Source organism: Saimiri boliviensis, chromosome 2, assembly GCF_048565385.1.
Source record: "Saimiri boliviensis isolate mSaiBol1 chromosome 2, mSaiBol1.pri, whole genome shotgun sequence".
NCBI lineage: Eukaryota > Metazoa > Chordata > Mammalia > Primates > Cebidae > Saimiri > Saimiri boliviensis.
The window spans coordinates 213,194,143-213,213,199 of record NC_133450.1 but is presented as its reverse complement, the minus strand read 5'-3'; the positions used below and the strand labels follow the sequence as shown (position 1 = coordinate 213,213,199).

At 39.4% G+C, this 19,057-nt stretch overlaps 1 protein-coding gene across 1 annotated transcript in view; it reads left to right on the top strand.

Moving 5' to 3' along the window:
- CDK5RAP2 (CDK5 regulatory subunit associated protein 2) overlaps positions 1-19,057 on the top strand; it is a 197,461-nt gene that overhangs the window by 89,003 nt on the left and 89,401 nt on the right. Inside the window, exons 13-14 of the mRNA XM_003925184.4 lie at positions 6,741-6,911; positions 10,741-10,884. Of these exons, the coding sequence (XP_003925233.1) occupies positions 6,741-6,911; positions 10,741-10,884 (315 nt within the window). The remainder of the gene's footprint in view (positions 1-6,740; positions 6,912-10,740; positions 10,885-19,057) is intronic.

Below are 19,057 nucleotides of genomic sequence, written 5' to 3'. Positions count from 1 at the left end.
GCCTTGTGGGTCATCATATGTTGTGAAGAGTGAATGCATCATTGTGAAAGTGTCTAGCACCTTGCCTGGAACAATGGTAGGTGCTTGACACAGAATATCTTCTATTATTAATAAAACTAAAATGTGGGAGCTCCCAGATGTAGGAATTTCCAGGTAGGGGAGTTCCCAGGCCCCCCTTACTCAACTCAGTACCCACTCTTTAGCCACAGCTGCTCTGGCACTGGTGGTTTGGACTATTTCTGAACAGTCACTGACCAGCAAAACACAATCAAGAAGGCAAAAACATAATGATGTCCATTTGAAAGGTGAACCCTCATAATCAGCCTCTTCTCTAATAGCGTTAGTTTGGTAGCTAGACCTTGCCCTGGTAGATTTTCTCATGTAGGGGGAAAATGAGCTTTTGTGTATATGTTTGTGTATGTACACCTTGGGTGATTCTTGAGAGATCAGCTTTTCATTATGACTGTCCTTGAAACTATTTTCATTCATGGCCCACAAGGACAGTTTGCACAAGGAGAAATTCGAACAATAGTCAAATATATAGAAGCATGATTGGCAATTAAAGGATGCAAATTCCAACACTTGTGAAGAACCTTTTAGTACCAATTAAATTAGCAAACATTTAAGAAAATATCAGTGTTGGTGAGGATGTGGTGAAACAAAAAACTCACACTTGGTGATTGTACGTTTGCCACTCTTTTTTGGAAGAAAGTTTGTCACTTTATAGAAGGAATCCTGAAAACGTACTTACCCTTTTGGCCTAGTAGTTCGACTTTTGGGTATTTGGCCTAAGAAAACAAATCCGAAATTAGAAAAAACTACTTGCTTTATGCTCACAGTTATTCCTTGTTGTATTTTTCTTTTCTTTTTAAATTTTTTTTTCTGAGATGGAGTTTCACTCTTAACTGCCCAGACTGGAGTGCAATGGCACTATCTCGGCTCACCACAACCTTCCACCTCCTGGGTTCAAGCGATTCTCCTGCCTCAGCCTCCTGAGTAGCTGGGGTTACAGGCATGTGTCACCGTGCTCAGCTAATTTTGTATTTTTAGTAGAGATGGGGTTCTTCCATGTTGGTCAGGCTGGTCTCGAACTCCCGATCTCAGGTAATCCACCCACCTTGGCCTCCCAAAGTGCTGGGATTACAGGTGTGAGCCACTGCGCCTGGCCTCTTTGTTGTATTTTCTTAACTACCAAACAGTTGGTGACAGTGGGAAAGTAGTTAAGTGACCTAAGAGATATTCATTAAAATTGTTAAGCATAAAGATTATGTGCTTTCACTTTAAGCTCTGCCTTGCCACCTGTCCTGCCTTTCTTTTAGACTAAAAGAATAAGCAGAGCCCCAAGGTGGAAGCTCAGTACAGCAGCTCTCTAGACCTTTCTCATTTCTTTTTTTTTTTTTTTTTTTTTTTTGAGACGGAGTTTCGCTTGTTACCCAGGCTGGAGTGCAATGGCGCGATCTCGGCTCACCGCAACCTCCACCGCCCGGGTTCAGGCAATTCTCCTGCCTCAGCCTCCTGAGTAGCTGGGATTACAGGCACGTGCCACCATGCCCAGCTAATTTTTTTGGATTTTTTAGTAGAGACGGGGTTTCACCATGTTGACCAGGATGGTCTCGATCTCTTGACCTTGTGATCCACCCGCCTCGGCCTCTCAAAGTGCTGGGATTACAGGCTTGAGCCACCGCACCTGGCCGACCTTTCTCATTTCTGTACTTAAAACACTTCTTGACTTTATACTCTTAAGCTTTTCTTTTTGTTTAATTGTTCTTTTATGTCATTATTTAGTTGCTGTCTGCTCTTTGTAGACCATAGTATAATGGAGTAAACTGAAATGGGGTAAAGTTCAAACCAAACTTAAAACTGTATAAAAATTAGGGCTGCAGATGGACAAGAACTGAAAGGAGCACCTACTGTTTGAGAATTTTGAGAATATTTGAGAATATTGCCATGACTGTATTTTGGGGGAATGTTTTTATTCTTTAGCTTAGAATTCTGTTAATGTTGCTTCAGTATCATTTGTAAAATAATATAAAAACCCCTTTCTTTCCTTCTCCAGAATTGAATTTCTATTTACTGACATTTATAATTCATGCTAGGTTCTTGGTCTAGCTGTTTGGAGTAAAGGTTTAGGACAATCTCATCATCATCTTTTTGCCCAAGAAAAAATTAACCATTTTTAAAGCATTTTAAAAAATGTTACTTTACCAGTTATGAATGTAGTCTTTGCTTAGTGTGAAATATTTTAAATTTGAGAAAAGAATAAGACAATTTAAAAAAAACCCTCCTTAATCGTGTGTTCTGGTATTTCTTGCAGGTTTCTAATAAATACCTTAAATTAGAAAAACCTTGCTTGTTATCGAAAATTTCGAATACCCACAAAATGAGAGAATAGTACATTGAACCCCTATGTATTTGTCTCCCATCATCAGCCATCATAAACTCAGAGCTAATCGTGTATCATCTCGTTCTCCCTCTCATTCCCTCCTTTTCAACACTGAATTACTTTAAGCAATTCCCAGACACATCGTTTTATCAGCATTCCAGTATGCTTTAAAAAATACCATTTTCACATCAAAAAGCGCAGTAATCTCTTTAAGATTACCAAACAACCAATAAATTTTCAGATTTCCCTGATTGTCTCATTAAAAACAATTGTTTGAAACAGTTTGTTTAAATCATGATTCAAGGAATGGTGTAGTGGCTCATGCCTGTAATCCCAGCACTTTGCGAGACTGAGATGGGAGGATTGCTTGAACCCAGGAGTTTGAGATCAACTTGGACAACATAGTAAGACCTTGTCTCTAAAAAAAGACAAATCGTGATCAAAACAAGGCATACACATCGCTGTTTGTTTGTTTATTTTAGAGATGGGGTCTTGCCATGTTGTCTAGGCGGGTGTCAAACTCCTGGGTTCAAATAGTCCTCCTGCCTTGGGCTTCCAAAGTAGTGGTATTACAGGCGTGAGTCACCACACTTGTAGATATGTTTTTTCTTATAAAAGGCTTTTTATTTTGAAATAATTTTAAACATACAGGAAAGGTGCAAAAACAATATAGAGAGTTCCCACATATCCCCTAGTGTTAACATGGTGCGTAACTGTGGTATACTTATCAGTATCAGGAAATTAACAGTGATGCAACACTATTAATCTACAGACTCTATTTGAATTCTGCCGGTTTTACCATGAGTGACCCTTTTCTGGTTCAGGATCTCACGAAGGATCCACATTAAATTGTCATGTCTCCTTAGTCTTGGCTCATCTGGAACAGTTGCTCAGACTTTGTCTTTTATGACCTTGACTGGTTTGAAGGGTAATGGTCAGTTATTTTGTGAAATGTTCTTAAATTTGGGCTGGTCTGGTGTTTTCTCATTATTAGATGGAGGTTTTGTGTTTTGGGCAAGAATAGCATGAAAGTGATGTGCTTCTCTTAGTGTGTCGTATTTGGAGGTACATAATGTCAATCTTTCATTATTGATGAGGTTAGTCTTAGTCATTTGGTTAAAGTGGAATCTTCTGGGTTTCTTCACTGTAAAGTCACTATTTTATTCACTTTATAATTAATTTTGTGGGGAGACCTTTTGAGACTATATGAATATCCTGTTTCTTGTCATACTTTCAAGACTTCTAGCATCCATTGATGATTCTTACTTGCAACAGTTATTACTGCGGTGTTTACCTAGTTGTTACATATGTTTTCAATCTTTCTTTCTATTCTTATTAGTTGTAAGTCTACTATGAGGAAGAGCTGTCCTCTTCCTTCTCCTGCACTTATTTATTATTTTGCTGTTAAATTTCAGTGGATTATTTTGGTCTGATATAAGCTTATGCAATGGAGAATATTTTCATGTTACTTACATTAACATTATTGCTTCTGTTACTCAATAGAGTTGTTTCTATCAGTATGGACTTGTGGATATTCTTTTACTCTAAGTTATAAACCATTACTATCATTATTTATTTTATTGTTCAGATTGACCCAGATTTGGCCATTGGGAGCACCTTCACATTGATTTCTGTGCCTTTTCAACATGACCCTTCATTTTTTTGAGCAATTCCTTGCTTTCTAGGACCACGAGGTATCCTGGGCTCATCTTGTATTATATTTTCCCTGCTCTAAGCCTGGAATCAAGTATTTTCTGAAGAAACACTGGTTTCTTCTATTGGAAAATGATATTAGAAACCAAGATATGAATGACAGGTAATCTCATTACTACTGGAGTGTTACTGCCTCTAGGCTTTGTCAGTGTACAGAGCTGAAATATGCATGTGTATTGACACATGCATACAAACATCTGTATTTCTGAATCTGTCCAATTCTGTGTGTGTGTGTGTGTGTGTGTGTGTGTGTGTGTGTGTGTGTGATCATGAATTCAGCCACACATAATCTCTCCCAAAGTGCTGAGATTACAGGCCAACTTTTTTACTTACTATTTAATAAGTAGGCAGCTTCTCCCTCCTGTTTTTTCCCCCATGTAATTTATTTGTTGAATATGTTGGGTCATTTGTTCTTTAGAGTTTTTCACATTATGGATTTTGCTGACTGTCTCTGTAATGTCATTTGACTTATTTCTCTGTTGACTCTATTTCTAGTAAAGTGGTAGTTTAAATAAGATGCATGGTCAAATTCAGGTTAAATTTTTTGACAAGATTACATTATAAATGGTCATTTGTACTTTCAAATATTTGATAGTCTCTCTTTTTGTGATATTACTAGCTACTGATCATTTGCAAGTGGTGATAATTTAATTTCATTGTTCCTTTTATAGCTGAATACGTCTGTAGAGAGAAACTTGGTTTTTCATCACTTGTTTAGTTACCCTGAGGTGCAGTTCATACAGGAAAGTCAAGACAAGTTCCATAGAATCCTCCAAAGATGACTGTATTAGCGTTCTGTTGCTGCTGGAACAAATTACCACAAACTTGGTGGCTTAACAATACAAATCTGTATCTTGCAATTCTAAAAGTCAGAAGTTTGAAATGGGTTGTACTGGACTAAACTCAAGGTGTTGGCAGGGCTGCATTCCTCCTGAATGCTTTAGAGGAGAGTTGGTTCCTTGCCTTCCCCAGCTCCTAGAGCCTACCTGATATCCAGGTCTGAGTCATCTTTCCATCCTCGGAACCAGCAATATAGTTGCATATATGCAGGTGATACTGATTATGCTGTTCTAAGGACTGTGTTTTGGAACCACTGCTTTAAAGAACCCTGTTCTTTTTTTGTGGGAAAACGTATTTAGAGACTATAGTCTGGGTACCAGGGAGGACATCAGTTCTAACTGTTTTAAGTGGAAGAAAGGAAACAACAGAAAATAGAAGTTCATATTGATAATCGATATTTCAAATTCAAATTGAGAATGACAGAATGACAAGTTTTCACTTCTTTTGTATTTGTATTTCTTTTCTACTTAAAGTTTGGCTTTTGTGACATTAATAATTGTTTAATAAATATATTTGCTATATATACTCACACGGTTTTGGAATAACATTACCAGTAGTGTCGCTGATAACATGGTTACTAAAAACAGTAAGATTTTTTGCAACCTCTTTTGTGCTTAGAGAAATATCCCACTAGGGATGTAAAAATTATTCTGTTTCAGTGTTACTGAAATAATTGCTCTCTGGTTAAACAATCAACTGGTTACAAAGTTAGATTCATTTGTTTGTTTGCTCTTCATTCAGTTTTAAGGGATTTTTATTTTATTTTTAAGATAATTGTATAAACATTTAAATGATTGCAACATCATATGTGTAAAATGAGTTCTAGTTTCTATCTTTGTCCCTTCTACCTTTTTCTCTCTTATACCTTATAGGCACTCATTTAATTTGTTTTGTGGTTAAATAAATGGCAGTATGCTATTCATACCTATTTCTCCTGGGTCTCTGCTGCTGCCACACACACTTAACAAAATATTCAGAAGATTACTTTAGGGCAGTATATTTATAGAGAGTCCTTTTCCTTTATAGCTTAGGAGTGCTCTATTGTGAGAATGTACCATAGTTTATTCCTCTATTGGTGGACATTTGGATTGTTTACAACCTTTTGCTCTTATGAATAGTGCTTCAGTATTACAAATAATACATATTTAAGGCTAGTCACAATCATTCTGAATATGGTTTTTTCTTGTCTTTTTCTGTAACATGGAAATAACATGAACATTTTTTTGTATCATTATGAATTCTTTGTAAATGGTATTAAGACAGTTTTTTCCCCTGATTGTAAAGATAACACAGAATTATTTAGAAATTGTGGAAACTTAGAAAAATAAGTAAGTAAAAATCAACTGAAAGTGAGCCATAATTCCTCTACTTAGATATGCTGTTGTTGTTTTGATGTGTTACCTCATAGCCTTAGGGCATTTGTATAAACATTTAGAAAATAATGAGCTGCTTCTTATTTGTACAGTTTGATAATCTGGTTGTTTTGACTCATAATTGTGTGTGTGTGTTTTTTAAAATACTGTACTCTTTATAATTATTTCTCTGTTATTGACTATCTAGTTTTTTTGTGAGTTTTCAGCATTTTAAATAATGCTGTGATAAATATGCATAAATCTTTTGCCAAATTGCAGATTATTCTTATAGTGGTTTTTGTCAGATTTTGTAAATGAGAAGTATATACTTGTATACTCCCTTAAATACATCTATTATCTTGTTCTCTTACAGCAGTAATTTAGCAAGTCAAACACATAAGAGATTAAAATTTTTGTCAAGTAAATTCCATTTTTTAATTTTCTTCTGGTAGGACCTTAGAAATGAAGTTGAAAAATTACGCAATGAAGTGAATGAAAGAGAGAAGGCAATGGAAAATCGTTATAAGAATCTTTTGAGTGAAAGCAGTAAAAAATTGCACAGTCAAGAGCAAGCGATCAAACATCTAACAGAAAGTACCAGTCAAAAGGACTTGCTGCTTCAGGTACTGTCACTTTTGTATTTAGATTTCTAAATTTGGCATGGGTTGATTTTTTTTTTTTTCCCAAAACAATTCTTTGCAGGAATATTTATGATTATAGTCATCATTGCTATGTTTCAGAGCACTCTAGAGCTTTCATTATGTCATTTGGGCTTCAGCCACCAGGGAAGTGAGTGTGGTGAAACGGGAACTCAGAGAAGGGAAGAACATATCCTGGGTCATGTGACTATTAAATAGCAGAGCTTGGATTCAGGCTCTGGTTTGTTTTGCCCTAGGGGTCAACGCACTTCACTGAGGTTCTTCTATTGCAAATACTTCCTGTTGCTTATTTATAATATGCCCTTTCACTCCTCTGTACATTTCCTCTAACTGTTCCTTTTTCTTTAGGAGTACCCTTCTTGTTTGATCATATGGTGAACTTTTGAGATTCACTCAGACTTATAGATAACCATGATAGAGTAAACATAGGCATTTAATTCTGCTTCCTCTGGAAACCTCATTCAAATAACAGTGAACGAATAAAAAGGTATAAACCCACAGGGACTAACTAGGAGACTGGAAGCAGATATAATGTGAGTTGTCTACAGAATTTTGGATAAGTGTGGCTTGTAAACAAAAGAGGTGGGAAAAAAAAAAAAGAAAAAATTGGCTAAGTGGAGGAGTGAGTGTTAGGGGCATAGAATTTGGCTTTCTCCATGCCTTTGGGACAGAAAGCCAACAAGAAGCAAGCTGATTTGTGCTACAGAACTCCAGAAAGGCATTGGATATACTTGGTATCTTTAAAAATGGGAGATTGGCTGGAATTCTAAGAGTTATAGGTGAGCCACTCCTCACCAGCAGGAGACCTCTGGAGACCTTAAACCAGAGAAGCTGTGGCCATTGGGCCACCAGATGTAACTGAAAGCAGGAGTGACCACTTAAGTGAAAACAGGGAGGGAGTGGAAGTGTGCATGCCTAGTAATGAGATGCCTGGGAAGGGAGAAACAACCAAATGATGCTGACAGTTGGGGCTCCTCCAGCAAAATATCTGGGCCCCCACCTGCGTACGTCACTGTGAGGCCACCTTTGATGGGTCCTTTCCACACTCCCAGAGCTGCTGCTGAGCACTTTTAACCCCTAAAAGTAGATGGATGGCCTGAGTTTTATTAAATGAGAGAAAAGAATTTAAGAGGAAAGATGGCTGGCCATGGTGGCTCATGCCTGTAATTCAGCACTATGGGAGGCCAAGGCAGGCAGATCACCTGAGGTTGGAAGTTTGAGACCAGCCTGACCAACATGGAGAAACCTATCTCTGCTAAAAGTACAAAATTAGCTGGGCATGGTGGTACATGTCTGTAATACCAGCTACTCAGGAGGCTGAGGCAGGAGAACCGCTTAAACCCAGGAGGTGGAGGTTGCAGTGAGCGGAGATATTGCCATTGGCCATTGCACTCCAGCTTGGGCAACAAGAGTGAAACTCCATCTGAAAAAAAAAAAAAGGAAAGACAAAGGCCAAACAGAACAGAGGGAGGTAAAGGAAATAGAAATGTGCAAGGAGGAGAAAACAAGACAGCTTTAAAAATCCAAAAATTCAGGGCTGTAACATCTTTAGAGAAGACTCTGACAAAAAAGATACTTGGAAAAGACGAATGACCTATTGGTAATTGAAAGTATGATTACAGATATAAAAAGTTTAAGAGTAAGAAAAGTTGGAAGATACAGTTAAGTAAGTCTTCCAGAAAATAGAACTAAACAAATAAACAGATGAGAAAATGGGAGAGGAAAGAAAACCAGAGGCTTGATACAAGAGGTCCAAAATATGACTAATAGGAGTTCCAGAAAGACAGAACAGGCAAAACAGAGGGAAGGAAATTTTCAGAGTAATAAGATAAAATTCCCCAGAATGGAAGGACAGCTATTCCTACATTGAAAGGGCCTGCTATGTTTCTAGCACAAAGAATGAAAAAAGACCCATACCCCATGGTGTGTCATTTTGAAATATCAGAACACAGGGATAAAGAGAGGACCCGAAAGGCTTCCACAGAGAGGAAAATACAGGTCACATACAAAGAACCCACACTTGGAATGACATCAGAATTCTCAGCAGCAACATTGGAAACCAGAAGATGGAAGAGCAGTGCTTTCAGATTTTGAGGAAAAGTGATTTCCAGTCCAGCATTCTGTACTCAGCCAAGCTGTCCGCAAGCGTGAGGGCAGAATAAAGGCATTTTCAGACATTTGATGCCTGCAGTCATCTGCCTCCTGTGTACTCTTTTGCAGGAAGCTCTTGGTGGATGATTCCACATGTATAAAGGAATAACCAAATGGGAGGGAGTAACCAAAAGAGAGAGGCATGGGCTCCGGAAAGTAGGGAATTCACATGGCATGTGGTGAAGGGAAGTCCTGGGATGAGAGCTGAGCTGCTTCTGTAGAAATTCCAGATTTGAGCTCTTGAGGAGGGCTTCAGTTGAAATTTCTCCACAAAAGTAAAATGTAAATGGTCAGTTTTTTGATGCGTGATCATAGAACACCATGTGGCTAAGTCATGAGCAGTATTTGCTGGCTATAATGTAAATGCAGACTATTGATTTAACTAAAATTGGCATAGAATTATTAGGAAAAAGGTTGAGGGACAAAGGATGTAAGAGCTGAATCCTCAAACTTCTATGGCAGGAGCCAATAGATACAATCTAAACTTAAGAAACTAAGAAATGTACGAGTAAGATTTTGTATAGAAACATGGAGGTATATAGCAGAAGAAATAGCTGAAGAGTTTGAAGGTTGTTTTTCTTTGGGAGTGGGATTTGAGAGGTGAGAGGAGAGGAGAGGGAGAGGATACTAATTTTCCATTTAAGCCTGTACTACTATTTGACTGTTAAACTGTATATATCTATAATTGGACTTTAGAAAAATGAAAATGAATAGTGTAATTTAAGCACAACTGTATTGTAACAATTCTAGAAAGTCAGTATTGGTTATTCGATTCCTAGTTCTATTACAGTTCAGTGGGTTTTTATAAAGAATTGCTTCTACTTTTTTTGTTTGTTCACTGAATTTCTTATAAAAGTTTGAATGGATAAATTAATTCTGCTAGGTGCTTAGGAATAAGATGTGGTTCCTACCCATTATTTTTGACAGAGAGTGGACAGAATCCTAGTTCAAGAGTTACCAGGATTTTAAATGGTTAGTAATAGATTCCATGCAGAAGACCGGAGATATGTCTCTGGTCCTGTCGTATTGTTGGATGTTAGATCTTCTGAGGGTTCAGTCAGTGGAACTGTATTGTGTGTGATCATGAAGGACCCTTTCATATGTGACCAGATCCTAAAGCAATATTTGCAGTCTTGGTTTTTTCTTCCTGGAAGTCAGATCTCCTTTTCGATATGGACAGTTCAAGTTTTGTCAAATTTGTAACATTTCAAGAGAGACTAAGACTTTGTTGGGTTTTGATGTACAGGTCTTATAATCATCCCCATAATCCCACAGGGTTGGAAACAGATCACATCCTGAGCAGGATCAACCCAGGTTTGGAACCAGGTCTGTCGGATGAGAGCCTGGCTTTGTCCTCTACACCCACTGGAAGGTCATCACAGTGGTGGTGAGCGAGGACAGTTTGTAGCAACTGCCACCGTCCTTAGCTCTGCCTTGCTGGCATGCTGCTATTTTCCAAGTTGTAATAACATAGAAATGGACTTACATGATGGTTTTGTAATTGCCTAGTATTTTGGAATGATGAAAATTATGTAGGGGACATTGTGAACAAATAAAATATTTTTCCTTAAGGAGTTTGGGACAGTTTCTTAATATTTTTTTCTTGATGACAACTTCCTTATAATTTGTTTCATTTCATTAGAAATTCAATGAAAAAGATTTGGAAGTAATACAGCAGAACTGCTATTTAATGGCTGCAGAGGATCTCCAGCTCAGGAGTGAAGGCTTAATAACAGGAAAGTGCTCTTCTCAACAGTCACCAGGCAGCAAAACCATCTTCTCTAAGGTAAGCTTGACTGAAATGGGACGTTCACATGTGAATGGATTCATATAGTTTTCTGAAACATATTTGATAGCTCCTTTGATCTAGAGATCCTCAAATGCCTTCTTGCTGATAATTGAGTCTACAACAGGTAGGAGGAGAAGTTCTTATCTTACCATGTTACAGATTAATACCCTTTAGCTGAATGTAAGTATTTGTACTACACAGCAAACTGAGAAATCACAGCTTGTTAAGCGAGGAGCCTCGTTTGCTCTTTCAGGGCTTACCTCTTAAGAACTGTGTAATCACAAGTGTTTCATAAGTTTTCCTGTTTAAATTCATACAAAAAAATGGCACAGCAGGCTCTTCCTTATCTGGCCCCAAATCATCTTTTCCATCTCATTTTCTTTCTTCTCCAGCAATAGCGGATTTTTTACAGATTCCTGAAAACACCATGTTTGTACCTCTTTGTGCCTTCGCGTGTGTAGAACCGTCTGCCTGGAATGATTTTTCCTTCCCTGTTCACGTGCTAACTCCTGAACATCTCTGCAGGTGCCATCCTAATGTCGCCTTCTCTGTGGAGCCTTTCCTGACCCTGCTTAGTAGTGAGGTCCCCTCTTCCTCTTGTTCACCAGCACTTTACACACTCCTCCATCATGGCACTTACTCTGTGCGTTGGAGTTATAGATCCACTTTTCTGCTTCCCCTCACCTGGGCTCCTGTGCTCCTGTACAGCACCCTGGGCAGGCACTTCTTGGGTAGGGAACTGGCACATGTTCTGAATCCCAGTGTTCAGCCTGTTGCTTGGCTCTGTAAATATTGTTTAGTGAATGAATGAATAATACAACCAGGCAGCCAGATACGGGAAAGGAAAAGAATTAGCTGTAGGCTAGTTTTTTTTTTTTTTAAAAAAAGAAAAACCTGGCTTTAATTAAGTTCATACATTTGGAAGATAGAGAACTCTTAGGCAAATTAGTTTTCTGATGAGTGGCTCTGATCGTGACTTGCGGTTTTGTGAAGGGTGATTCTCAAAAGAATTAACAACTGGTGCAGCATGGGCATCAGCCTTCAGAAAATACTCAGGCACTACGGCTGGAGACCTGGAGGCCTGCTCCTGTGCCAGGCATCAACTGTGTAGTTTAAAAACTACTAGGGACCTCATGGCAAGATCCTAGGGAGGAGCCAGGGCAGCTAGAGTGGTTGGAATGGATGGTCCAGTGTTTATTTTGCAGTTGGTGTGGAAGTATTTCAGTATTTTAGCAACCAGTACTAGCCACTGTGCTGTGTATCTGCTCAGTATCAGAGCTTGTCCTGGAGGTATCATTGGCTGAGCAGTTGGAGCTGTTTCTTAATTCTGACCGTTTGTGTATTTGCATTTTGCTGTTTCTCTTGAGAATGTCACCATGGAATCATGGAGCCTTTGGGCTGGGCCAGCAATCTGGAGGCCTGAATTTCTCTCTCTCGACTCTGTCATTTCACTTACATAAGCCAGGGCAAGTCTGATAACTAAATCTCAGAGGGTTAATAGTTTGTGATTCTGATTAGCATTTAGCTAATTTGATTTTGACCAACTTTACTTGACTAAGATTCGTATTAACCTGTAATAGGACATAGTCTGTTTCATACCAAGATAGCAGCTCATCAGGTTATTTTAGATAGAAATATCTTCATTACTTTGAATATATTTAGTTAGTTAAACTAAAATGCTATTTTGAATCACATTTTTAGTCATGTAAAAATATCTGTATGTTGAACAAAATGTTTATAAATTTATTGGACAGGTTGGGTATTTTAAAATTTAATTTCACTAGTTTTATCATTTTGTTTTTAGTTTTTTTGTGGTAGTTGATGTCTGTACTTCATATGACCACAAATAACAAATATAAAGTTACTGCCTGGGCGTTTTGGTAATATTCAGATCCTGGTGATATTTAAATTACTGTGTCAAATACCTAAGTATTTTAGCAAAGGCTTTAATTGTGTTCTGCAAAATGAATTGCAAATTGTAGCTAGTTACTGGCCAGCCACCATAGCTCACATCTGTTAATGCTAGCACTGTGGGAGGCTGAGACAGGAGGATTGCTTGAGGCCAGGAGTTTGAGACTAGTCTGAGCAGCATAGTAAGACCCCAGCATCTACCAAAAAAATTACAAAAATTAAGTTGGCACAGTGGTACATACTTGTAGTCCCAGCTACTCAGGAAGCTGAGGCAAGAGGATTGCTTGAGTCCAGGAGTTGAAGGCTGCAATGAACTATGATCGTGCCACTGCACTCCAGCCTGGGTTACAGAGTGAGCCCCAGTCTCTTTATTTTTATATTTTTTGAGACAGAGTCTTATCTGTTACCCAGGCTGGAGTGCAGTAGCACAATGTTGGCTAACTGCAGCCTCTGCCTCCCGGGTTCAAGTGATTCTCCCACCTCAGCCTCCCAGATATCTAGGATTATAAGCATGTGCCACCATGCCTGGCTAATTTTTTTTGTAGTTTTGGGAGAGGCATGGTTTCACCACATTGAGCAGGCTGGCCTCAAACTGCTGACCTCAAGTGATCTACCTGCCTCAGCCTCCTAAAGTGCTGGGATCACAGACATGAGCCACCAGGCCTGGCCGAGACCCAGTTTCTTTTAAAAAACAAAATAATGGCAACGAAAGAATTGTAAGTGATCACTTAAGAATTGTGAATTTCTGGTGTCAATCCGAATTGTCACAGCCTTGAGGTCATAACCCCCCAAACCCCCCCACTCCAAGAAAGGTATGCTTTTCAGATTGTAGTTCTTTGTAGAAAATGTGAATTTCTTCTGCTCTGTCCTTGGCTATTTTGTGTTGGTTTAGAATTTATCATGTGCCCATTTCCAGAAAGGACTTGAGGCTATGATCATGTCTCCATAGACTCTGGGCAGTCTGTTTTCCTTCTAATTATTGTGTGATCCTGAGAATTAATGCTAGATGACTAGGGAATTGAAGAATAGAGAGTAAAACACACTGACCATATTTAACTTACTGCAGCCAGAGATTTATAGCTTGGTTATTGACATGGTTGGGACATTGCTGCTGAATTTTCCTAGTATTAAAATTAATGTCTTTGTTGCAGGGCTGTGACATAGCTACTGAAATAGACACCATCTATCTACTAGGCCGCTAAATTGCCTTGATTACCAAGAAGTGATCCATTAAGCTTTCTCGTTATGTGTCTGCTGCCTCTTTAGATGTGATCTGCACATTACATGTGTTTCCTTCAAGTCATTAAGGAAACTATGGTAAAGTAGAAAATGCCTGGCTTTGGTGTCAGAATGCTAGTCCTGCTACTCACTGGCTCTGTAATCTTGGGCAACTCACTTAATGCCTCTGAAACTCACTTTCCTCATCTGTGAAGTGGGCAACTGCATGCCTGCCGTTTGAGAGGATTAGAAATAATGGAAGTAGATTAGTTAAGGTTGTTTTGGTTGCCAGCCACAGAACCCCACACTGGGTGGTCTGAGCATGGCCACCCTGAAAGGGAATATTGATTGGGAGCAGACCGGAGGCTTTCACAGATGCCAGGCAAGACTTGAGCAGCCACACTTTGGGGAGGGTGAAACTAGAGCAGCACCATGGACCTTGACAGCAGAAGTCCCAGACTTTAAGGCTCTGTCGTTGACATGACACAGGCCTAGAGACTCCCAGCTGTCTCGTGTCTTGGTTTCAATCTCTCACTTCCTGGGAGAGAATTGTACTGGTTTAGCAAGCAGGCCCAAGCCTGGCTCATAAAGGAGAGGAGTCTTCCTGGGACTCACTCCTGTGTTTTAGGGACAGTTCTCAGGTGAGGCAGGGGAATGCAGTAAGTGGGGTGGTCATTTCAAGGGCCGTGTGGAACACATCACAGAGCCAGACACAGAGCAGATGTGCAGCAGTGATGAGTCTTATCTGCACTGAGAGGCTTCTTGTCTGGGTTGCTCCTTGTTTGGACAGGCTGGGTGGAGAGGGGAGGGTGGGGGTTAGTGGCTCCTGCTGAGCAGGTGCTTCTCATGACTCCCCTCTGGGCAGCCTGGCCGCCTGCCTATGTGTCCAAGAGAAGCTACTGGTTTGTCTGCTCTGCTGAGGGAGCCAAATGACTTCATTCTAATGGGGCATGATTCAATGCAGGGGAATAGGTGATTGATGAAATGGGACCCAAATGGCTTTGAAGAGTTCATTTATTTAACATGGGTAAGCAATTTGCTTCTAGGAAGACGTTGACTCACTCTGACTTCCATTATGCAAAATAACCCCAGGAATCTCTGCTCTTAAGATTCATATCAGTCTCTGGGTTCCCCTCTTACCTACTTAATCATCAGTTCAGCAAGTATTTGTGGCAGCATTGATTTGTGCCAGGCACTGTGCCTGGCTTAGGACACTGCTGCTTGCCAGGATCCGTCAGCCCTGTAGACAGGTGGCTGGTGCACCAGCTCTGGGGGCTGGAGGAGGGCATCTTTGTCAGTCAAGAAAGGGCTTCCTGATGAGATTCGGCCTGAGCAGATCCTGTAAGGTACCCTGGAGAGTGGTAAATGATGGCACTGGGTCTTTGCGGGGGGGGGGGGGAATAGACATTCCCCCTGGGGCTCTGTTGGAGGGATTTTCCAGTTCCACTGAGATACAAGGGCAGGAGAAAGGGAAAAGGGCAGGAGCTGAGGAGAGTGATGGCCTGAACATTTTGAGGAACCTTTGGAATAGCTGCCAGAAAGAAGAAAAGAGCCTGAGCTGATAGGCAGGCCCTGGTGTGGCAGTGGGCTGTCTTCCTCTAGGACTAGGAGCCAGCCTGCAGCGGTCCTGTTAAGAAGCTGGGTCCCACATACATACATTCCTGGAGTCTCTGTGCCATCTATCAGAAATCCATATTTACTGTTTTTTTTTCTTGATCCTAACCTTTTTTGGTTGGCTTTGAAGTTACATACTTAAGCACAAATTCTCCCTTTACCAGTGACTAGCTGAGTGGACTCAAACAAGTTACTTCTGCTCCCAGAGTCGGTTTCATCATTTGAAAAATGGAAAGTTCCCTGGAATGCTGTGGCAACTAGAGATAATATGTCAGTAGCTAGTATAGCACTCGGGAGTGTAAGAATAATAGTAACGGCTGACATTTATCAAGTGTTTGCTTCGAGCCAGGCATCATTCTGAGAACTTTGTCTGGATTAACTCATTTAATCTCTTTAACACTCCAGGACATAGGTAGAATGATTACCTCTACTTAGAGTTAAGAATATTGACATACAGAGAGGTTGAGTAACTTGTTCAAAGTTGCACAGTTTGTAAAGTCACACACTCTTAATCATTACTGCCCCTCATGTTAGGTGCTCACAAAACAATAGATCTTCTTATTTTGTCACTGGCTTTTCTTATTTTCTTTGGCTGGGCTTTATATGGCTGACAGTGATGATGTTACCCTTGCCAAGCACCCAGATGCACTATATTTAAGGCATCTATTATGGGGCAGTGATGAGTGGGCTAAAGAGCATGGGCCTAGAAGCCCACACCTGGCCTCATCGTCTTGAACTTCTGTGCCACAGTTTCCTCATCTCTAAGATGGGGAGCATAGTAACACATAAGCACATTGGGTCCTTGTGAAGATTAAATAAGAAATTGCCTTGAGGTCGGGCGCGGTGGCTCACGCCTGTAATCCCAGCTCTTTGGTAGGCTGAGGTGCGTGGATCACAAGGTCAGGAGATTGAGACCATCCTGGCCAACATGGTGCAACCCTATCTCTACTAAAAAAATACAAAAATTAGCTGGGCATGGTAGCGAGTGCCTGTAATCCAAGCTATTTGGGAAGCTGAGGCAGGAGAATCACTTGAACCAGGGAGTCATAGGTTGCAGTGAGCCAAGATTGCGCCACTGCACTCCAGCCTGGTGACAGAGTGAGACTTCATCTCAAAAAAAAAAAAAAAAAAAAAAAAACGGGTCGGGGGGGATAAAAAAGAAAATGCCTGGAATGCACTTAGCTTGGTGGCTGACATACTGGACCTGGAGATGTCCTCTTTAAATCCTGCCCACTCTTCTCTGGGGTTCTCTGGCTGCGCATGTGTTTTTGTGCAGGTGGAAGCTGAGAGAATCCCACATGATACTGTTGTTATGTACAAATGGCATTTGGGAACTCCTTGTGCCGTTGACATGTGGCATGATTTACAAAAGGGCCTGGCTTTTCCAGCAGTCTGGATGACTGACTTATCATGACGAAACTGGTGGTTTAGCATTTAAAAGCTTTAATTGGCAGCTGGTGCCTTGGGCTTGTTTTGTCAGGCTTGGAAGCATAACGGTATTCCCCTAGATCAGGGATGCTTCACCTTTTTTGCCCTCCGCATCCTTTTGGCAATCTACTGAAGCCAGAGACCCTTATCTTGAAAAAATGTTTAAATGCATAAAATGTATGTGTAGGATTCTAAAGGAAACCAAATATTTTGAAATTAAGTTATCAAAATATAAAATTATGCTATGGAAATCATGCTTCTTTATTAATATGTTAAATAGTAAGATCTGGTGAGTATAAGTAACTGCCATAGTTATAAAGTAGCAATAAAAATGAATATTTTGAGATATCTGCAACATATACAAATCTTTTGATGACAAAGTCAAGGTAATACCACTAGTATTACTATGGTTTGTAGGAATAGCAATATTTCTTTAATTCATAATTGAAGGTAATACTAAATTTCAGTTAGAGGTTAGTGGAAACAGATGTAATTTTTTTCCTCTGCTCATATGCCTTCAGCCTGTAAATTTTAATCAGGTTGAAAACCCCTGTTGTAGGTGGTATCTTAGCTTTAGGAGAAAACGTTAAGTCAGTGTGAACTACAAAGGCTGTTTGCGGCCCCAGTTTCTTCACTAACTGAACATCCGCCTTCCAGCATTTAGAGAGCAGTTAGTTGGTTCTAGGCCCTGTATTGGGTATTCTATACCATTAACTTTAATTGAACATTTTTTCTTATTTTGAAAAAGTTTTAAATTTGTAGAAAAGTACAAAAATAAATGATTGTATTTTTTCTGAGCCTTCTGAGAGAAAGTTGCCAATGTGAAGCCTTGCCTCCTCTGAATATGCTAGTGTGTATTTCTTATAAACAGGAACATTCTCCTGTATAACCTCAGCCCAGCCACTACCACCAGGAAATTAACCTGGACTAATTTTCTCCATCGCTACCTTCTAATTCTCAGAATCATTCGCATTTCATCCGTTGTCTCGATAACATCCTTTGCAGCAAAATGATCCTATTCGGGATTATTAGAAATGCCTTGCATTTAATAGTCTTGATACTTTAGTCTTTAGTTTGGAAAAGTTCCAGAATCTTCCCTTGACTTTCATGACTTTGACATTTTTGAAGTGCCCAGGCCAGTTATGTTACAGAATGTCACTTCAGTTTGGGTTGTTTGTCTGGTGTTTTTTTTGCTGATTAGGTTCAGTTTATGCATCTTTGGCAGGAATATCATGGCAGTGATGCTGTGTCTTCTCATTGCGTCCTGTCTGGTGATTCACAATTGGATTTGTCCCATGATTGGCTATGCTAACTTGGATAACTTTATGAAGATAGTGTCTGCCAGGTGTCTTGACTGTCTAGTTATGCTTTTTTTCTCTTTGTATTTAATAAGTATTTTAGGAGAAGTGTTTTGAGTCTGTGTAAATATCTTGATCTTCAAACTTTTACCTACTAGTTTTGGCATTCTTTTATGTTTCTTGGTTGAATTATTTATTACTGTGTTGGTTGGCAAAGGGTGATTTTTCTGATTCCATCATTCTTTCTACATTTATTATTCATCATTTTTTCTATAAAGGAAAGCCTGCTCTTTTTCCCTCCCATTTATATCAGTATGGATTTATGAATTCCTATTTTATTTGGTGGGTTATAATCTATTACTATCAGTGGGGTATAAACCATTACTCTCAGTATTTATTTCAGTGCTCAAATCATCCCAGATTTGGCTTGTGGAAGCCTTTTCAAACTGTATGTATGTCCTTTTTGACAACATACCATCATTATTTAAGCATTTCTTTAAAAATTTTTTTTCAGCTTTGAGTTATAATTGACAACTTAAAATTGGATATATATAAGGTACACTAGATGTTTTGATAAACATATACATTGTGAAATGATCACTATAATCAAGTTAATTGGCACATCTATCATCTCACATTGTTACTTTTTTTTTTTTTTTGTGATGAAGAAACTTAAGATCTACTCGCTTGGTACATTTCCA